Genomic DNA, 19,298 nt, shown 5'->3' with positions numbered 1-19,298 from the left:
CCAGAACGCCATACGGTCTTGCCTTTTAGCTTTAAGCTTTGACCCGACAACGTTTATTGAAATAGCTGTATACAGACATTTATTGCGACAATCCCTTGTATATGATAATTCCATTTATTCACCTAATCAGTGAATAGACACTGAAAAGACCGGCTAGAGGGAGAAATTTTATGTCAACTTTCCGAGGAAGGTCAAATAGCGAGATTCAAGGGTATATAGGCCGAAAAATACAGACAAAACGAACTTTAACAATCATGGATTGTTCTCGAATGTACCCTCAGATCCAAAAATTCCTATGGACCGTATAGTTTAAAGGGACATTATGAATAAATTAATTTTGAAGCCTCTTTGGGAAATCAATTCAAAGGTCACCGCCTTGGCAACCATGAATTGCTTGATTGCTCTAGCGATTGTCGTTACTGACAGAAATCGTGTCTTAGAAGCAAACAGATTTTAAAGAGAATAGTGGTCAATAGTAAGACTGAACGGTTCATTGAGTAGGCGCTGTGAGCGAAACAGGTCCGGGCATATCTAGTTGTATGACGCATTAAATACCAGATTTGATTGAATGCACTTTCGTTTTCACCCAAACAGTTTTATTTACAACTGTCTCTTTCTTTAAACTCCAACGGCCAAATTCGCTTTGCGGTAAACAAAAGCTAAATAACATCGTTGAAGACAACCTCCTTGGGACAAAGTGTGATTATTTTACGCATGATGTCATTACCATGGACAATGTAAGTGACTGGGAAATTTCCCGCGAACGCAGCAAATTTAAGGAACATATCACCAAAGCGTTTGGCAAAAGTATCGACGGTGCAGTGATGGCGACCAACCGCGGAAATAACACAGCGACAAATTTTCTGCCTAATCGCATGTTTCTCTCAACGGCAACTACTGCAGCTACCGGGATTACGTGAGATTACGTGACTGTAAGTAATTGGCTGGAACCAAGTGTAACGTGGATTTTTCAAGACATCGCCTTGGGATCATTGCGTGAGACAGAATTAACAGTCCACTAACGACCGACAAGACAACAACACAGTGATAACAGCGAAGGACATGACAAGGAGAAGAAAAGAACAGTTGACACAACCGTGTGGAAACAAATGTTTGAACCGCAAGGAACAGGCATTTGAAGGAGTCGAGGATGTTAAGAGCAACTGTACTGAAAGTCGTTGATATATTTAGCTGAAACAATTAAAAAGATAATCTCTGTAACGAAGATAACGCAACATTTGATAGTCAGTCGCCATGACAGGCGCCTCATTCGTGTTGGCGTGTTGGCGTTTTGACCGCGCAGTCGCGCTGCTTTTAGACGCCAGCAGCTGGTACTACCCAATGAAACGTCAAGGGGAATTATCAAAGAGAAAGAAGGCGAAAAGTTGTATTTCAGTCTTCAAAAGCCTCAAGCACGGTAAGTTACAATTTTTCCGTTTCTTTCATGCTATTCATGCTATAAACAGGTACATTTAATTTCAAATTCAAGGCTGCTACATACAGTCTTACACGTGGTACGAAGGTTCATCCTAGTCGCCAGAGACTTCTTCGTTCAAAGTATTTTGGTGTTCCCGTGTAGTGCCCATTGTAACTAAACCAGAAGAAAGCATCGCATGAACACGATCTTAGCAAGATCTCCGAAGTGCCTCGTGTGGGTTGCACGAGCTTCAACGCTTATCTGTTTTTATGCAAACGTGCTCTTCGCCGAACCTTGGCGATACATATCTTTGTAAAATGTAGTTTACTGTCAAGAAACATTTTTCCTTTCTAATTCGTTTCTTGCCTGTCTTTCTCATCTTCGCAGGTTGTGTGCCATAATAAACGAATCGAACAGTGTCCCAAGATTCAGGAAATAGCCTGCAAGTGAGTACAGAGAAATTATAAGGCACTAATGTTAAGAAATAACGTGAATGTTTAATTGCACTTTTATAACACATTTCCTTTTCTCTGTCCTAGTGTCTTCGGGTAATTTAAGTTGTAGTAAATATTATTTCACATTTTCCTTTTTTGAAACATTGGATAAACACTCTGCGCATTTAAACCATGCACGAAAGCTGGAGTGCCTCTCGTTTTTGCTGTTCGCGTTGGTGCTGCCGCCTTCTTTGATATACAAGTAGCAGCTCTCCCATTCGAAATTGTTCCGGTGTATTGTCGTTGACTTCAAGACCTAACAACAAATCGGAAAAACAAGAAATATAATTTTACAACCGCAGCAAACAAGTCGAGTAAACTCTCCCCCTGTAAAGTGGATCACCTCAAATAAAAGATAAATCAGAGGTGATTTTCCAAAACGATAAAATAGCAAAGATCCTTGGAGGGTCATATAGGTCTGTAGTAAAGATATATACCTCCTATAATTTAGTAAATTAAAAGTCGTACCAAAGTTTGTTAAAAAGTGAGATTAACGCTCATAAAATCTTGAACTGTAGGCTTTCCTTTTCTAAGCGAGTTCGATCTTTAAAAACATCAAACTCGGGATTTCTCTTGAAGGAGAACTACAAGTTGTTTAAAAAATTCAAGAAACTGAAACGCCACTGACCCTTTTATGTTTCCAGTTTGAAATGGTAACTCAAGAAGAACAGAGGTTCCTTGACAGTCTCCTTAAAAAAGGTGGCATCAAGCCCAGCTTGGAAATCGTGGCAAAGGTGAGCTCTATGAGAATAAAATATTCAGTAAAAGGTTGGTATAAACAATAATAAATCACGTGCTTTCAAACCGCACACGAGTTTTTGCTTTCGCTAAAAATTGAAGCAAGTTCAGTTCATTTTGTAAGTCAGTGGACCAGTAGAAAGTTCTGGGCGTGAAGTTCGTCCGACAATTTACCTCAAGAACTAAACATGAAAAATTGGGGGTTGAGAGGTAAATCACGCGCAGAAATGTCAACACGTGGATATCAATCAAGCGTGGAGACACGCGCATTTACGGGATTTACGCATTTACCTCTACAAGAGAAATTGACGACTAAACTATGCTAATACAGCAAAGGGAAAAAAAGAAAAAAATTCTAGTGATTACCAAACAACTGGCACTAGCGTTATCATACCGTTATTTGCAACATAATGAATAACATAATAATTTACATTCTAAATTACTTACTTCCGGGTCCTTAGCGACAGTGAAAACTCGCATTGACATCCTTTCTTTAATCTAATACTGACAATTAACACCACTGCCTCAACAGGATTTCCACCAGCCTGGAATTACAGACAAAGGAAAAAAAGTTGAACAGTGCACAGAGCAGAACGATGTTCACTTCGACACCGCGTAAGTAACCTAAATAACACAACTCCAGAACTAATTTCCCACTCATTAAATATAGACTACAGCAGATCCTATTTTACTCCCGTATCTTACGCCGTAAATAAGCCACGCGTTTTCGCTTCTTGTTTGAAGAAATGGACTGCCCGAAGTCTAACTTTAAAAAAAAAAAAACACAAAAGGCATAAATAGTGAAGCACGTTTTGATTTGAAATCCTTTTCATTTTCAGGACCTGCTGGACAGCATCCCGCCCATGTATGCATTTGATGTCAGCCGCTGTTCAGGTGAGTAGCTACTTATAAAATGACAAGTGCAAAGAAAAGATAAAAAAACAAAACAAAAAAACAATTCTAGGGAAGGAGCTGAGGACGGACACTTTTTAACTTCAATGACAATACATCATGTTCTACAGATTGTCCAAGGGAAAGCGGCTCGCTTATGACATGCGTCAGACCTCTAGTTGACGATGAATATTAGCCCATAAGCACCAAAAATTAAACGGTCCACTCATTTTCTTCCAGTTTCTATTTTTTTTGACATAAAAAGGAAATATTTCAATGTTTTAGTGATCAAGTCTTTACCTCGTAATCCACAAAGCTTATGGAGATGTCACCAGTGTCAAAGGGACCTTTCCAGTCGTCTCATTCTATATTATCTTTTTTGCAGATACCTGAAAGCGAAAACATTCCGATCAGGACACATAGAAACATCCCAACTGAGGGAGAAGATCCTACCTTACTTGGCTGTTTAAGTTCCAGCTTCTAAATTATTTATCGGACTCTGTGGCAAACGTGATTTTATATTACCTTAAAAATTAAGGACGCTAAATAGGATGTCATTATGTAAATACAGTTGACATAGAAAAAAAAACTTGTAGGACTTTATAAGGTTTAACTATTTTCGCAAGACGGAAGAATAAAAACCATTATATAGCAAGATCTGTCACTTGGGTATAAATAAAGAGCTAAAGAGAGCATATTACTTCGAAATGTACTACGATCTGAAGTTTATCGTCATCATTTTATAAACCAATGCGGTAAAAGAGTGACGTTTATTTATGTTATTAAGTTGCTTTATATATCCAGAATACCGAGTACCATAATGCTCACTATATAAAACGAGACATACAGCACCGTTTCCAGACTCTTCGTTCGCAGGTGTTTTCGAGATGTCATAGCATGTACCGTATTTTCTCAATTAAACGCCCCCGGCGTTTATTTCAAACTTGGCTTGGTGGACCCGGCGTTTATTTGAAGCCGGCGTTTAATCGGGCCCGGCGTTTATTAACGGGCTGCAATTTTCTGTCAATTTTTCAGATTGATTTATTGTTACCGATCTCCGAGAAAGGGGCAGTTTGTCAAGGCGGGGCGATTTTTCTCTTCGTTCTGCGACGAAAAACTGCCCCTGGGTATCCAAAGTTGATAAATACCCAAAGGTACATTATTGCGGATTGGCGTTTATGTTGCAATCAAGATTTGTGACAAACAGAACATAAACGGTATATGACCAATTAAAGAGCATGCAACGTTTACAAAGTTTTAACTGAGTTCATAAACGGCAATGTCTCCAACGTCCTCCTCGTTTTTTAAGAACCTCCTCCAACTTATAAAAAAAAACACGCTGGAGGGATCCTCGACATTCCAACGACTCTGAGCACTAACACAAGAAAGGAAATGTGTCAGTCATGAAGACAGGAACGCGAACACTGCTAGGTTTTATTTTGTTGTACAGCATCCATCCTAGCTATGTTACGCCGGACTTTTCTTTTGAACGTTTATTGAAATTTCCACAGCAGCATACCGTACTAGTATGTCATAGCAATGCCATTCAGGAGAATATATTTACTTGTTAGCTTGACCTCAAATAAACAACCCCCCCCCCCCGAACAACCCCCCCCCCCCCTTTCTCAAATAAGACGCTCTGTCTATTAAAATATTTATTTTTTTGAAATAGCTGGACGTCTAAAGATTACCAAAAGTTGTGGTTACTCACTGCGTTCAAAAAGTTATTATGATCTCTTGTGAACTGAACGGAACGGAACATGTTTAGCATTTCATATGCACGCATCACTGACTCGACCACCGACAGAAAAAAATAACACTAAAAAATAAACACATCGTATCAGCCGATTTATCGACGGACGAATGTCAATGCCAGAATAACTGTTTCACAATGATCAAGAGTGGTTTAACTTCCTTTACATGAGACACTCAGGAAATGTGAATTATTTATGCAATATTCATCATTTATACTATCAACATAGAGATAAGAATGTGACATATAATCCGTTGCGGGTCTATTTTCAACTGTTTTCTTCGTGGCTTTAGTATAAATTCCAGATGGTATTGCTCAAGACGGCTGCAGAACATCTCAATCGGGTTATTTAATAAAATAAATAGATGACCTCAACAAACTGACAGCAGGAGACAAAAGGAAATCGAATATTAGGGTCATCCATAAATATCCAAATAAAGCTCAAAAATACCGCGTTAACCAATCACGAGGGACCTTTTGTACCACATTACCCAAGTATCCGCATGATTCGTGCCTGTTTCCAGCTTAGGTCACGATTTCGAATACTATATTCAAAACCTGGTTTCACTGGTGAGACATCCTCGCGACAATCTCGTTCTGTTTTCCAATCTATGGCTTTTATCAGAGATTTGTTGGTCCTGCTAACTGCTTTTGGACCTCACTTGATCTATCTACACTCAACAGAAAGAGAACGCCAAGATCAAGACGCTTTTTCACACAAAGCGGAAAACGTACCTCGATAAATAACAAAGACGCTTCTGACAACTTTGAGAAGCAAATTTGCCAGGATGCTAAAGACTAGGTAAAGATCACTTCTTTGGATAGTTTGGTTTAACTTTGTGTTAGCTTTGTACAAACATTTTCTCTGCGCACTAATTTTTTTAAACCCACAAGAAAGTTGGTAAATAACATCAAAATTTTCTGCACTGCTAAGTGTAATATCCTACAGAGATGCTTTTTCGTATGGGTAAAATTTGATGTTTCGATAAGATTGCTCACAAAGACCTTTCTTTTTAGGATACAATTCGCGTCACGAATGATCATCATATCACACCAATGGTATCCAATGATTGACTGCATTCCAACCATAAAGAGTGACCTGACGTATTAATTCTATAACGGAAACCTGAACTTGTCAAGGCACATATTTTATGAAATTAACTCACAATGGTTACAGCTCCGGCCAATACAGGACACGCATGATTCAACTTTAAACTTAATAACGAACAGCAGGGCTGCATCTGTGACAATATCCTCGTAACTTCCGGCGTAGACTTGCCTACAAGTCGAGCTCACAGAGCGCGAAGCGCAAGAGCTCGCACCGGGGTTTACTACCACCAGACCGGAAACGAGAAGCGAACGACTTTGAGAAAGTCTACTTCCGGCGAAATCGTGACGTAATACGCGCCTGTGAGCTGGGACTGATGGAAGGAGAACAGCGCGAATGCGTTCGTTCCATCTTGGCGTGGAGTTTATTTCGAATTTTTCCGTGCGCAACAAGGTTAAAGGACAGAAACTCTTAGCAGTGTCAAGGTGAGACCCTTCTACACACTAATGAAATACTTTCACAGCCAGTATTACTCCAATTATGCGTTTATACCCTACACAATTTGCGACAGTCGCTTTGACAGTCGCCATGTTTTTGTAGCATCGCACAATTCGTCTCCAAACGACAATTTGTCAAGAAAGCATAGGATAAGAATGTAAAAGGCCAATGCAACAGGTCTCAGTGGTAAACAAAAAACATACGCAATGATCGCTGGCCGTGTTTTTTTATTTGAGCAAACCACTTGGTTTTGTCCAAGAGATTAAAGTCTTTAAGATCAAAGGAAAACAACCCTTAAGTTGTCACAAAATGGCACTAGTTTCAAAAAATACCAAGGCAAAGTTACAAAGCTTCAAGCGAAATCACACACGGTTTACGTTTACACGGATCACCATGTAAAAAAAAATGTTTAACTTTTGATGTTCGTTTAGCGAATTAACTTCGGAAAGCAAAGCTCGACCTACGTTGCATCGAATTCAAGGAAAGAAAAAGGTCCCCAAATAAAACACGGTATCAGAGATTTAATCGACATTATCGCAATGTACGAACTAGGCAAACAATAACATAATGACAGTGAAACAGTTTACCTAAAGGTGTTGTGTGTTGAAATAATAGCAATTTCGCTTATCTCAAAACATGACCATGTTTATCTAAGTTCTTGAGGTAAACCTCTACTAATCTTCCCGACTACCATAGATAATATCCAAGGTTTTTAGACAAGATTAATTATCGGCCGGAGCGTTTTGCATCGTTTTAGATTTGATATAGTATCGCGAGCAATCTGCAAGGATGTGTTACCTAATTATCCTTGTGAACGCTACTTGTGTTAATCAAATTATGTCTTGACCCAACAGTGCAGAACTGTCGTCACTTGATTATTATGTCTGTTGACGGAAACACTTTACGATGGCGATAAAGTGATTTGTAAATCCTTCACAGTCTAGTAACGCACGCCGGACTCGCCTCCTGTGTTCTTTGTGAGAACAACAAAAGTGATATTTTTTGTAAGGAAAACATAGAACATTGCTAAACATAAACTTCACTTGTTATTTCCGGCCAAAACAATATTTCAAAGTTTGAGGCATGCCTTGCGCAGCTGTTTAGAACGCACTTTGGTGTTTGTTTTCAAAAGCTTCGCGTGCCGTGGCAATTAATTTCAAAATAGCTTTTGTTTAGTGTGTAAAGTGACACGAACAATACAGCCATTTATGACAAAAGTAAACCGCAATTAAGACAGTGCATGACCATTTTAATTGCCAAGGACGCTAATTAAAAGAATATTGGCATATATAAAACAATCTTGCATTAACAGCAATCTCGTTCCTCAGATAATTATAATGCAATTTTAATTTCTCGCTTCTGTATCCATGATTCCCAAACATCACTACACACTTAATCATCTAATAAGAGATTCAGTAACAATCTATCACGCAATTTTGAGACCTCCGCATTGATTGACTGATTAGTTTAAATAGGCTGTTAGTAAAGTGACAACATCTGTTGTCAGAGCTTTTAGGTCGGAAAGTCATGAATGATCGATTCTTTATAATTTATTTAAACAAATACAAAGGCAGGGTTGTTTCATTCCTCTTTTGAGTCACTTAGGTGTAGTTGCAGTTCCAAAAATATTCAAAACATAAACTTTCCAAATTCCGCGTTTCAGTTTAACTTTGCTCTGTCGTTCATTGAACCAGTCTTCCATTTATTACGGCTCATCTCAATGCATAAACGTCCAACGTGTTTGCAATAAAATTTTGAAGTGTTCCCTGGTACTATGATTTTGAGGTCAGGGTTGGCACTGCACAATCGCTCCGCTTTTAACTGGTTGTTTTTTTGTAGGTATGCTTAGTCAAAAGTTAACTTTCAGTTTGGAACGTGTGCCAAAAACGTGTCACGAAGCCATAAAGTAACGGTTATACACACAGATTAGGACTTGGTATGTTTGTTTTCAAACATTTATCTGAATTTACATGTTACCTTTCACAAACTACTCAACTACAGCTTCTGTAATAAGCTGCAGCACAGAATCACAACAGACACACAAAATCATGCCAACGTATATATGGCCACCTGCTTTTAACCAGCTTAAATAATCGAAAAACAACAACCTAGTCGCAACAACCTAGTTCGATCTTTAAAAACATCAAACTCGGGATTTCTCTTGAAGGAGAACTACAAGTTGTTTAAAAAATTCAAGAAACTGAAACGCCACTGACCCTTTTATGTTTCCAGTTTGAAATGGTAACTCAAGAAGAACAGAGGTTCCTTGACAGTCTCCTTAAAAAAGGTGGCATCAAGCCCAGCTTGGAAATCGTGGCAAAGGTGAGCTCTATGAGAATAAAATATTCAGTAAAAGGTTGGTATAAACAATAATAAACCACGTGCTTTCAAAGCGCACACGAGTTTTTGCTTTCGCTAAAAATTAAAGCAAGTTCAGCTCATTTTGTAAGTCAGTGGACCAGTAGAAAGTTCTGGGCGTGAAGTTCGTCTGACAATTTACCTCAAGAACTAAACATGAAAAATTGGGGGTTGAGAGGTAAATCACGCGCAGAAATGTCAACACGTGGATATCAATCAAGCGTGGAGACACGCGCATTTACGGGATTTACGCATTTACCTCTACAAGAGAAATTGACGACTAAACTATGCTAATACAGCAAAGGGAAAAAAAAGAAAAAAATTCTAGTGATTACCAAACAACTGGCACTAGCGTTATCATACCGTTATTTGCAACATAATGAATAACATAATAATTTACATTCTAAATTACTTACTTCCGGGTCCTTAGCGACAGTGAAAACTCGCATTGACATCCTTTCTTTAATCTAATACTGACAATTAACACCACTGCCTCAACAGGGTTTCCACCAGCCTGGAATTACAGACAAAGGAAAAAAAGTTGAACAGTGCACAGAGCAGAACGATGTTCACTTCCACACCGCGTAAGTAACCTAAATAACACAACTCCAGAACTAATTTCCCACTCATTAAATATAGACTACAGCAGATCCTATTTTACTCCCGTATCTTACGCCGTAAATAAGCCACGCGTTTTCGCTTCTTGTTTGAAGAAATGGACTGCCCGAAGTCTAACTTTAAAAAAAAAAAACACAAAAGGCATAAATAGTGAAGCACATTTTGATTTGAAATCCTTTTCATTTTCAGGACCTGCTGGACAGCATCCCGCCCATGTATGCATTTGATGTCAGCCGCTGTTCAGGTGAGTAGCTACTTATAAAATGACAAGTGCAAAGAAAAGATAAAAAAACAAAACAAAAAAACAATTCTAGGGAAGGAGCTGAGGACGGACACTTTTTAACTTCAATGACAATACATCATGTTCTACAGATTGTCCAAGGGAAAGCTCGCTTATGACATGCGTCAGACCTCTAGTTGACGATGAATATTAGCCCATAAGCACCAAAAATTAAACGGTCCACTCATTTTCTTCCAGTTTCTATTTTTTTTGACATAAAAAGGAAATATTTCAATGTTTTAGTGATCAAGTCTTTACCTCGTAATCCACAAAGCTTATGGAGATGTCACCAGTGTCAAAGGGACCTTTCCAGTCGTCTCATTCTATATTATCTTTTTTGCAGATACCTGAAAGCGAAAACATTCCGATCAGGACACATAGAAACATCCCAACTGAGGGAGAAGATCCTACCTTACTTGGCTGTTTAAGTTCCAGCTTCTAAATTATTTATCGGACTCTGTGGCAAACGTGATTTTATATTACCTTAAAAATTAAGGACGCTAAATAGGATGTCATTATGTAAATACAGTTGACATAGAAAAAAAAACTTGAAAGACTTTATAAGGTTTAACTATTTTCGCAAGACGGAAGAATAAAAACCATTATATAGCAAGATCTGTCACTTGGGTATAAATAAAGAGCTAAAGAGAGCATATTACTTCGTAATGTACTACGATCTGAAGTTTATCGTCATCATTTTATAAACCAATGCGGTAAAAGAGTGACGTTTATTTATGTTATTAAGTTGCTTTATATATCCAGAATACCGAGTACCATAATGCTCACTATATAAAACGAGACATACAGCACCGTTTCCAGACTCTTCGTTCGCAGGTGTTTTCGAGACGTCATAGCATGTACCGTATTTTCTCAATTAAACGCCCCCGGCGTTTATTTCAAACTTGGCTTGGTGGACCCGGCGTTTATTTGAAGCCGGCGTTTAATCGGGGCACGGCGTTTATTAACGGGTTGCAATTTTCTGTCAATTTTTCAGATTGATTTATTGTTACCGATCTCCGAGAAAGGGGCAGTTTGTCAAGGCGGGGCGATTTTTCTCTTCGTTCTGCGACGAAAAACTGCCCCTGGGTATCCAAAGTTGATAAATACCCAAAGGTACATTATTGCGGATTGGCGTTTATGTTGCAATCAAGATTTGTGACAAACAGAACATAAACGGTATATGACCAATTAAAGAGCATGCAACGTTTACAAAGTTTTAACTGAGTTCATAAACGGCAATGTCTCCAACGTCCTCCTCGTTTTTTAAGAACCTCCTCCAACTTATAAAAAAAAAACGCTGGAGGGATCCTCGACATTCCAACGACTCTGAGCACTAACACAAGAAAGGAAATGCGTCAGTCATGAAGACAGGAACGCGAACACTGCTAGGTTTTATTTTGTTGTACAGCATCCATCCTAGCTATGTTACGCCGGACTTTTCTTTTGAACGTTTATTGAAATTTCCACAGCAGCATACCGTACTAGTATGTCATAGCAATGCCATTCAGGAGAATATATTTACTTGTTAGCTTGACCTCAAATAAACAACCCCCCCCCCCGAACAACCCCCCCTTTCTCAAATAAGACGCTCTGTCTATTAAAATATTTATTTTTTTGAAATAGCTGGACGTCTAAAGATTACCAAAAGTTGTGGTTACTCACTGCGTTCAAAAAGTTATTATGATCTCTTGTGAACTGAACGGAACGGAACATGTTTAGCATTTCATATGCACGCATCACTGACTCGACCACCGACAGAAAGAAAAAACACTAAAAAATAAACACATCGTATCAGCCGATTTATCGACGGACGAATGTCAATGCCAGAATAACTGTTTCACAATGATCAAGAGTGGTTTAACTTCCTTTACATGAGACACTCAGGAAATGTGAATTATTTATGCAATATTCATCATTTATACTATCAATATAGAGATCAAGAATGTGACATATAATCCGTTTAGGGTCTAGTTTCAACTGTTTTCTTCATAGTAAAAATTCCAGATGGTATTGCTCAAGACGGCTGCAGGACATCTCAATCGGGTTATTTAATCAAAATAAATAGATGACCTCAACAAACTGAATGACAGCAGGAGACAAAAGGAAATCGAATATTAGGGTCATCCATAAATATCCAAATAAAGCTCAAAAATACAACGTTAACCAATCACGAGGGACCTTTTGTACCACATTACCCAAGTATCCGCATGAATCGTGCCTGTCTCCAGCTTAGGTCACGATTTCGAATGCTATATTCAAAACCTGGTTTCACTGGTGAGACATCTTCGCGACAATCTTGTTCTGTTTTCCTTTCTATAGCTTTTATTATCAGAGATTTGATGGGACTGCTAACTGCTTTTGGACCTCACTTGATCTATCTACACTCAACAGAAAGAGAACACCAAGATCAAGATGTTATTCACGGGTAACTAAACACAAAGCGGAAAACGTATCTCAATAAACGGCAGAGACGCTTCTGACAACTTTGAGAAAATAATCTTGCCACGAGGCTGAAGCCTAGCAGGTAAAAATCACTTCTTTGGATAGTTTGGTTTAACTTTGTGTTTGCTTTGTACTAACACTTGTTCATAATGTCGCACTAATTTTTTTAAACCCACAAGAAAGTTCGAAAATAGCATCACCATTTTCCGTATTGCTTAATGTAATATCGTACAGAGACGATTTTTCGTATGGTTAAAATTTAATGTTTCGATGAGATTGCTAACAAAGAACTTTCTTTTTCAGATAAAATTCGCGTCACGAATGTTCAGCATATCACGTCAGTGGGATGCAATGATTGACTGCATTCCAACCAACCATAACAAATGACCTGACGTATCATCATTCTATTAAGGGAACTAGAACTTGCCAAGGCACATATTTTATGAAAATAAATCACAACCTCAATCGACGGTATTCGACACTATGGCAACAACATTCACTGCCATGCGCCAACAAAAAGAAAGCAAATAGCGAGGAAAGTACTGGAGTGGATACAGCGCTGGCTAATAAAGGGCACGCATGCTTTAACTTAATCTTTACAACGAACAGTAGGGCTGAATCTGCAACGATGTCCTCGTTTGGTTTAAATACAGTAAATCAGACACATTGTACTACGCATTCAATATCTTTGACAAATAACTTTGACAACTCAAAACTTCCCGCGAAATCGTGACGTGCTACGCGCGAACTGCAAGCTGGGATGACAAGTGTGCAGCAACTTTGTTCGTTCCAAGTTGGCTTGGTGAGTTGACGTAAATTTCGAAGTCTTCCGAGCGCAACAAGGTGAAAGGACGGAAACTCTTAGCAGACTCAAGGTGAGAGCCTTCTACACATTAATGAAATACATTCGCAGCCAGTAATTACTCTCAAATATGCGTTTCTACCCTACAACAAGAACATTATAAATTTACTACAGCAGTTTTGATGCCGCCATGTTTTTGTAAGTAACATCGCACAATTTGTCGCCAAACGACAATTCGTCTAGCAAGCATACGATAAGAGTTTAAAAGGCCAATGCAACAGGTCTCAGTGGTAAACAAACAACATACGCAATGATCGCTGGCCGTGTTTACTTATTTGAGCAAACCACTTGGTTTTGTCGAAGAGATTACAGTCTGTAAAATCAAAGGAAAAGAACCCTTAAGTTTTCACAAAATGGCACTAGTTTTCGCATGATTTAACAGCTGTAACCAAGGCAAAGTTACAAAGCTTTAAGCGAAATCACACACGGTTTACAGTTACACTGATCACCATGCAGGGAAATGTTTAACTTTTGCTGTTCGTACAGCGAATTAACTTCCGAAAGCAAAGCTCGACCTTTGTTGCATCGAATTCAAGGAAAGAAAAAGGTCCTCAAATAAAACACGGTATCAAAGATTTAATCGACATTATCGCAATGTACGAACTGGGCAAACAATAACATAATGACAGTGAACAATGGTGAAAGAGTTTACCTAAAGGTGTTGTGTGTTTAAATAATAGCAATTTCGCTTATCTCAAAACATGACTATGTTTATCTAAGTTCTTGAGGTAAACCTCCACTAATCTTCCCGACTACCATAGATAGTATGCAAGGTTTTCAGTTTTACCATATATAGTATCGCCAGTCTGCAAGGATATGTTATATTATCCTTCTGAAAGCCACATGTGTTAATCGAATTATGTATTGACCCAACAGTGCAGAACTGTCGTCGATTATTATCTCTCTTGACGGAAATACTTAGAGTAAACACCTTAAGTGATTTGCAAATCTTTCACAGTCTAGTAACGCACGCCAGACACCTCCTGGGTTCTTTGTGATAACGAGAAAAGAGATATTTTTTAGTAAAGTAAGGAAAACGCAAAACGTTGTTAGCCATAAACTTTACTTGTTATTTCCGGCCAAAACACATGCCTTGCGTAACATGCAGCTGTGAAGAACGCAGTCCGCTGTTTGTTTTCAAAAGCTACGCGTGTCGTGGCAATTAATTAAAAAAATAGCTTTTATTCAGTGTGTGAAATGACACAAACACAGCCCTTTATGACAAAAGGAAACCGCAATAAAGACAGTGCGTGACCATTTTAATTACCAAGAAGGCAAATTAAAAGAATATTGGCATAAATCAATCTTGCATCAGTAATTTCGCTTTAGACTTCAATCATTCCTAAGATAATTATGATACAGTTGCCAGTTTCTCGCTTTCGTATCCATGATTCTACCTGTCAGCTTCACCCATAACCATAACTATACACTAAATCATTTTATAAGAGATTTAGTCACAATCTATCACGCAATTTTGAGACCTCCGCATTGATTGATTGATTGATTGATTGATTGATTGATTGATTGATTGATTGATTGATTGATTGATTGATTGATTGATTGATTGATTGATTGATTGATTGATTGATTGATTAGTTTAAATAGGCTGTTAGTAAAGTGACAACATCTGTTGTCACAGCTTTTGGGTCGAAAAGTCGTGAATGATCGATTCTTTATAATGTTTTTAAACAAATACAAAGGCAGGGTTGTTTCATTCCTCTTTTTGAGTCGCTTAGGTGAATTTACCGTTTTTAACTTTCTTAGTCCTTCATTGAACCAGTCTTCCATTTATTGCGGTTCATTTCAATGCATAAACGTCCAACGTGATTGCAATAAAAGTTTGTGTGTTCCTTGGTACTATGCTTTTGAGGTCAAGTTCGGCACAGCACAATCTCTCCACTTTTAACTAGTTAACGTTGGTTTTCGCACGGTTGGTTGTATGCATGCTTTATATAATAGTCACAAGTTAACTTTCAGTTTGGAACGTGTGCAAAAAACGTGTCACGAAGCTATAAAGTAACGGTTCTACACACGGATTAGGACTTAGTATGTTTGTTTTCAAACATTTCTCTGAATTTACATGTTACCTTTCACAAACTATTGATTTACAGCTTCTGTAATAAGCCGCAGCACAGAATCACAGCAGACACACAAAATGATGCCAACGTATATATGGCCGCCTGCTTCCAACCAACTTTAATAATCGAAAAACACCAACCTTGTCACTTTAGCACACTGTGCCGAGTGTAAAATACTCTCATAATCGATCGGTCTGTACAATCCTAAGCAATTTTAGGCATACACAATAGGACCTGTCAAGGCCGTCTTTCTAGGAGATCAAGGATTTTTAAGGATTCTCCTACGCTTAAATTCAATTACTACTCAAGACTGCCTTTAAACCTTAAAATCCGTAGTGTAATGCAGTTTTCACAGTGCCTTGACCCTGAACACAAGCATAAACTATTATTACAAGTAGATTTATGTTTTGATAATCCCGCTATAAATCTGATGCAAGGAGCGCTTCAAACTAACAACTTTTTTTCTTTTTTATGTTTTCAAATTTTAGATGGCAGAAAAACGGAAGAGGGTAAGAAACTGTTCAAATCAACACTTTCTATATTCTCATAAAACAACAATTTTAGTTTAATCGCTTTTTTTTTTTTTGCAGTGATTTTTAAGTGTGAAATATAATTCCTGCTGTAAGAACAAATTAACAGTGTTAGCAAAATGCACCTTTACAATTAAAGCCATAAATATTTTAGTTCAGTTTTCAGCAATGCTGACTTTGCTGTTCACAGCCGGGAGAAAACATTTTTAGATTATATATTATTATTAGTATAGTTTATTTCTTGCGCCTTTTCACAATTATAGAAGTTGAATAAACGTCAAAAGATAAATATGAAAGTCTAAACAAGAGAACATTACTCGGCATTTATGGATTTTAGGAAAAAGGTGAAGCAAGTTCCTCGGACGAGGATGAAGGCACTCCAACAGGGAAGTCTCCTTTAACTGGGTAAGACAATGGCAAGACCTTAGAAACCAGAGTCAATATCCCAAACGCTGTAAGGCCTTAAAGATACTACAAATCTTAAAAATCAGAAAATTTTTCTCTCGTGGCAGGTGTTCACGAAACACTTACCATATTTCAGACAACGATTTTTCATACCCTGTTTCAAGCCTGACCTCCATATCTGTAACCTATTGCAGATCTTTTATATTAAAACTGAATCTGTACCCAATTTGGGTTTTTAGTTAATCGTTTTGTTCGTCAATTTACTTTCTTGGTCTTGTAGTTCCCCCTAATTTGGGCCAAAAGGATATCTCTATAACACTATGTTACACAATTGCATAAAAATAAAAAACAATAAAAAAAATTGAGCTTCCCATCACGGAGGTTTAAGTTCACTGAACATTCTCGGCCGTTCCAAGGCGGTTCTTGTTGCTACGTTTATCATTCAAAGCCTTTAAATACCCTACCCTTATTCAAGCTACTTATTCAACACGGGCATTTCGTATTCGCCAAAAAAAATATTAGTATCTAAATAAACCATAGTTGTAAATCGACCTCACAAACTCCATTTCACTGTCTGGTAGAGGGTAAAAAAACCATGCGAATTCTTCCTTGATTCTTAGGAAATTCTCTTACTTAATAAAATTAATGAATACGTTTCATGTCTTAGAGCACCTGAGTTAGACATGAGAAAAAGGACTGAAGCAGAAGAGGAAGGTGAAGATGAACAGACAGAAGTAGTGGTAGCTAATGAAGCGGATGACCTGGATAATAACCAGGTAAGGTTACAAGTTGTTTGTAACTTAGAAACACTCTTACAGTGCTGTATCTGACTCGTACCGTCTGCTTGAGACAACAAACAATCAAGTTGCTAACTTCTCACATGTACCTATCTTTACGATGGTCATAAAAATTAAAGGCTATAAAACGCATTTTTTTTTTCTTGCTAGGAAGACGATCCCTTACCAGGATTTACAACATCAGGTCAAAGGATTCAGCAGTGTTCAGACCCTGGAGGAAGACACAGCCCCGTGGGGTAAGAGATGCAAGATACAATGGTCGCAAATTCCAAAAACCACTCACACTTTGCGAGGTTGCAAGCATACATTTCAAGCCCTGTATCCATGGTAATACGTTTGGGATACACATCATACACACTATAAAGAGGTGGGGAGGCGACAAGACACTGTGGTCATAGGATGCGTGTGGGTGTGTGCGGCGGGGGGGGGGGGGGGGGGCGGGGGCTACCATTGTTGTCTAAAGATAGTGGCAAAATTTAAGTTAACACTTGTTTTAACTCTCCTCTTTCAGGGGTGTAGCTTGCCCTCCACGTGACGCAGCCATCCCTCAGGTAGGTAGCTACATAGTTCAGTTACCCTTCTTTCCAGCCAGCATACGAGCTTAACAGGAAATATACAATCTTCATCTCATGTTGAAGGTTTGCCAACCTGATTAGGAATCCTTAGGTGTGACAGTGGATTGAATACAGATAAAGAAATTTAAATCATGACGATACCAGGCCTTAGTGTTTGCAGGAGAGATTTCTGTGTTGCTTATATCGAAAATTGATCAAATCGTCGCATTGCTCAACAAGTTATACCACAGAAATTAAAATTAGCAAGGGCGAATAAAAAGCTTTTGACAAAGATCCTTTGCTGGAAGCTACAAATACATTATAATGATGGTGTGGGAAAAATGTCACGCAACATTGTACTACTTGCCTTGCATTGATTTCGGAAAGCATTGCCATGTTTGAGTTGCTACAGATATCCATATTCTCGAATCTCCTGAGCACAATGTTGACGGAAGTGGTTGTTTTCTTATCAAACGTTCAGATCATAATTGCTGTTTACAGTTAACAGTGTCCCTAATTAGCACAGCGTTGAAAAATAAAAAAATCACTTAAAAAATAAAACTACATTTTATTTATCTACCTTTGTTTTAATTTCATCTTCTACAGGAACATGCTGATTTAGATGATGCAGTGGTGTTCATATTCGTTATAATGTATTTAATATTCAGGATGTAAATAAATTTTGTTTTGACTTCTAGTTTATGTTAATGTGTTTTGATTTGTGCTTGGGTACTTGGCAATAAACCTTTAGTGCATAATATTAATCAACTGTCGCATCGTCTAGTTACCTTAGAAACGAAAAACACGGCCCTAAACATACGGTGGACATGTGCCTTCTTTTTCTACTGAATTTTGCCGGCGTTAGGCAAAGGCAAGTTGCTCACTGTCCTCACTTAAGAGAACATTTTTGTGTGAGAAAATTTCAAATCCGTGAGATAAGGAACTGAGATTTCGTACCAAAAGATGCTGACACAAGAGTGCAATTTCAAGAATAGGAGTACCGTATATTAGCCAAGGTTCTTGTTAAGCATGTTTACAGACCGAAAAATAAGACATTGTACATAAACATGCAAAAGGAATGAATAATTTTATGTTCTCTGCCTAAGTTAATGCCAGCGAGCGTGTTTGTCAAACGCCGTTTTTTTAAGGCTTTAACCAGAATTAAACGATCATTTAGCTTGCAATATTCTATCAAAATCAATTTTCACCAGTGTAAATAAAAACGCTATTATCTGGATAAAAACTTTATAGAAACCAATGAACCATTGAATAAATGACGAACGTACCTACATCCAGTAGCCAAATAATTAGCGGAATGCCACTCTCTCAAAAATTACCCCTTGGTAGTTTTCTCTAGTTTTACTTTCACTTTACCGTTATTCGTCTCTCCCAAGCTGCTTTTCTCGTCGAGTCATGAAATCGGTTGACTCATTGTTTAATGTATGACTCATTTCTTGGGGTAAAATCCCACATAATGAAATTTCCTATCATGCGTATCCACAGTACAAATCCCGCATAAAAAGTCTAAAGAATGA

At 38.1% G+C, this 19,298-nt stretch overlaps 3 protein-coding genes and 1 long non-coding RNA gene across 12 annotated transcripts in view; 3 read left to right on the top strand and 1 right to left on the bottom strand.

Moving 5' to 3' along the window:
* Positions 1 to 400: 400 nt before the first annotated feature.
* On the top strand, positions 401 to 4,396 carry LOC144631471 (uncharacterized). 2 transcript variants are annotated; one of them, XM_078489913.1, is made up of 6 exons: positions 401 to 1,417; positions 1,805 to 1,863; positions 2,556 to 2,645; positions 3,182 to 3,264; positions 3,489 to 3,543; positions 3,926 to 4,396. In XM_078489913.1, the coding sequence occupies exons 3-6, from the start codon at positions 2,562 to 2,564 to the stop codon at positions 4,022 to 4,024; spliced, it is 321 nt and encodes a 106-aa protein (XP_078346039.1). In that variant the 5' UTR covers positions 401 to 1,417; positions 1,805 to 1,863; positions 2,556 to 2,561; the 3' UTR covers positions 4,025 to 4,396. The 2 variants fall into 2 exon arrangements, with proteins under 2 accessions (XP_078346039.1, XP_078346041.1); XM_078489915.1 differs by lacking the exon at positions 401 to 1,417 and having other exon boundaries at positions 1,577 to 1,863.
* The window catches only part of LOC144631481 (uncharacterized), a 43,509-nt gene continuing 26,103 nt past the window's right edge, over positions 1,893 to 19,298 (bottom strand). For 4 of the 5 annotated variants that reach the window (XR_013566750.1, XR_013566746.1, XR_013566747.1 and 1 more), the window contains exons 4-10: positions 10,354 to 10,442; positions 9,614 to 9,711; positions 9,056 to 9,168; positions 3,841 to 3,929; positions 3,097 to 3,194; positions 2,540 to 2,652; positions 1,893 to 2,167 (exon numbers count right to left, since the gene is read on the bottom strand). This is a non-coding gene — a long non-coding RNA (uncharacterized LOC144631481). Of the gene's footprint in view, positions 2,168 to 2,539; positions 2,653 to 3,096; positions 3,195 to 3,840; positions 3,930 to 9,055; positions 9,169 to 9,609; positions 9,712 to 10,353; positions 10,443 to 19,298 lie in introns of all 5 variants that reach the window. The other variant, XR_013566749.1, reaches the window with a different exon arrangement.
* On the top strand, positions 5,812 to 18,460 carry LOC144631468 (uncharacterized). 2 transcript variants are annotated; one of them, XM_078489909.1, is made up of 8 exons: positions 5,812 to 6,095; positions 6,311 to 6,826; positions 15,966 to 15,986; positions 16,345 to 16,412; positions 17,080 to 17,188; positions 17,360 to 17,445; positions 17,721 to 17,760; positions 18,370 to 18,460. In XM_078489909.1, exons 3-8 carry the CDS (start codon positions 15,966 to 15,968, stop codon positions 18,436 to 18,438), a joined length of 393 nt encoding a protein of 130 aa, XP_078346035.1. In that variant the 5' UTR covers positions 5,812 to 6,095; positions 6,311 to 6,826; the 3' UTR covers positions 18,439 to 18,460. The 2 variants fall into 2 exon arrangements, with proteins under 2 accessions (XP_078346035.1, XP_078346034.1); XM_078489908.1 differs by lacking the exons at positions 5,812 to 6,095; positions 6,311 to 6,826 and adding exons at positions 12,318 to 12,619; positions 12,841 to 13,412.
* LOC144631472 (uncharacterized) lies at positions 6,840 to 10,816 on the top strand. Of its 3 annotated transcripts, XM_078489918.1 has the most exons (6): positions 6,840 to 7,086; positions 7,326 to 8,775; positions 9,072 to 9,161; positions 9,699 to 9,781; positions 10,005 to 10,059; positions 10,439 to 10,816. In XM_078489918.1, the coding sequence occupies exons 3-6, from the start codon at positions 9,078 to 9,080 to the stop codon at positions 10,535 to 10,537; spliced, it is 321 nt and encodes a 106-aa protein (XP_078346044.1). In that variant the 5' UTR covers positions 6,840 to 7,086; positions 7,326 to 8,775; positions 9,072 to 9,077; the 3' UTR covers positions 10,538 to 10,816. The 3 variants fall into 3 exon arrangements, with proteins under 3 accessions (XP_078346044.1, XP_078346042.1, XP_078346043.1); XM_078489916.1 differs by having other exon boundaries at positions 6,840 to 8,775; XM_078489917.1 differs by lacking the exons at positions 6,840 to 7,086; positions 7,326 to 8,775 and having other exon boundaries at positions 9,041 to 9,161.

Source organism: Oculina patagonica, chromosome 12 (genome assembly GCF_052425735.1).
Source record: "Oculina patagonica isolate OP01 chromosome 12, crgOcupat, whole genome shotgun sequence".
Lineage (NCBI taxonomy): Eukaryota > Metazoa > Cnidaria > Anthozoa > Scleractinia > Oculinidae > Oculina > Oculina patagonica.
Note: the sequence above shows the minus strand (reverse complement) of the source record. Positions and strands in the feature narration are given on the sequence as shown.

Coding starts and splice junctions, on each gene's coding strand:
- LOC144631472 (XM_078489918.1), top strand. CDS start 9,078: ATGGTAACTCAAGAAGAACAGAGGTTCCTTGACAGTCTCCTTAAAAAA. Junction 9,782..10,004: donor GATGTTCACTTCCACACCGC/GTAAGTAACCTA, acceptor TTTCATTTTCAG/GACCTGCTGGACAGCATCCC. Junction 10,060..10,438: donor TGATGTCAGCCGCTGTTCAG/GTGAGTAGCTAC, acceptor TCTTTTTTGCAG/ATACCTGAAAGCGAAAACAT.
- LOC144631468 (XM_078489909.1), top strand. CDS start 15,966: ATGGCAGAAAAACGGAAGAGG. Junction 15,987..16,344: donor TGGCAGAAAAACGGAAGAGG/GTAAGAAACTGT, acceptor TATGGATTTTAG/GAAAAAGGTGAAGCAAGTTC. Junction 17,761..18,369: donor GTGACGCAGCCATCCCTCAG/GTAGGTAGCTAC, acceptor CATCTTCTACAG/GAACATGCTGATTTAGATGA.
- LOC144631471 (XM_078489913.1), top strand. CDS start 2,562: ATGGTAACTCAAGAAGAACAGAGGTTCCTTGACAGTCTCCTTAAAAAA. Junction 2,646..3,181: donor GCTTGGAAATCGTGGCAAAG/GTGAGCTCTATG, acceptor CTGCCTCAACAG/GATTTCCACCAGCCTGGAAT. Junction 3,265..3,488: donor GATGTTCACTTCGACACCGC/GTAAGTAACCTA, acceptor TTTCATTTTCAG/GACCTGCTGGACAGCATCCC.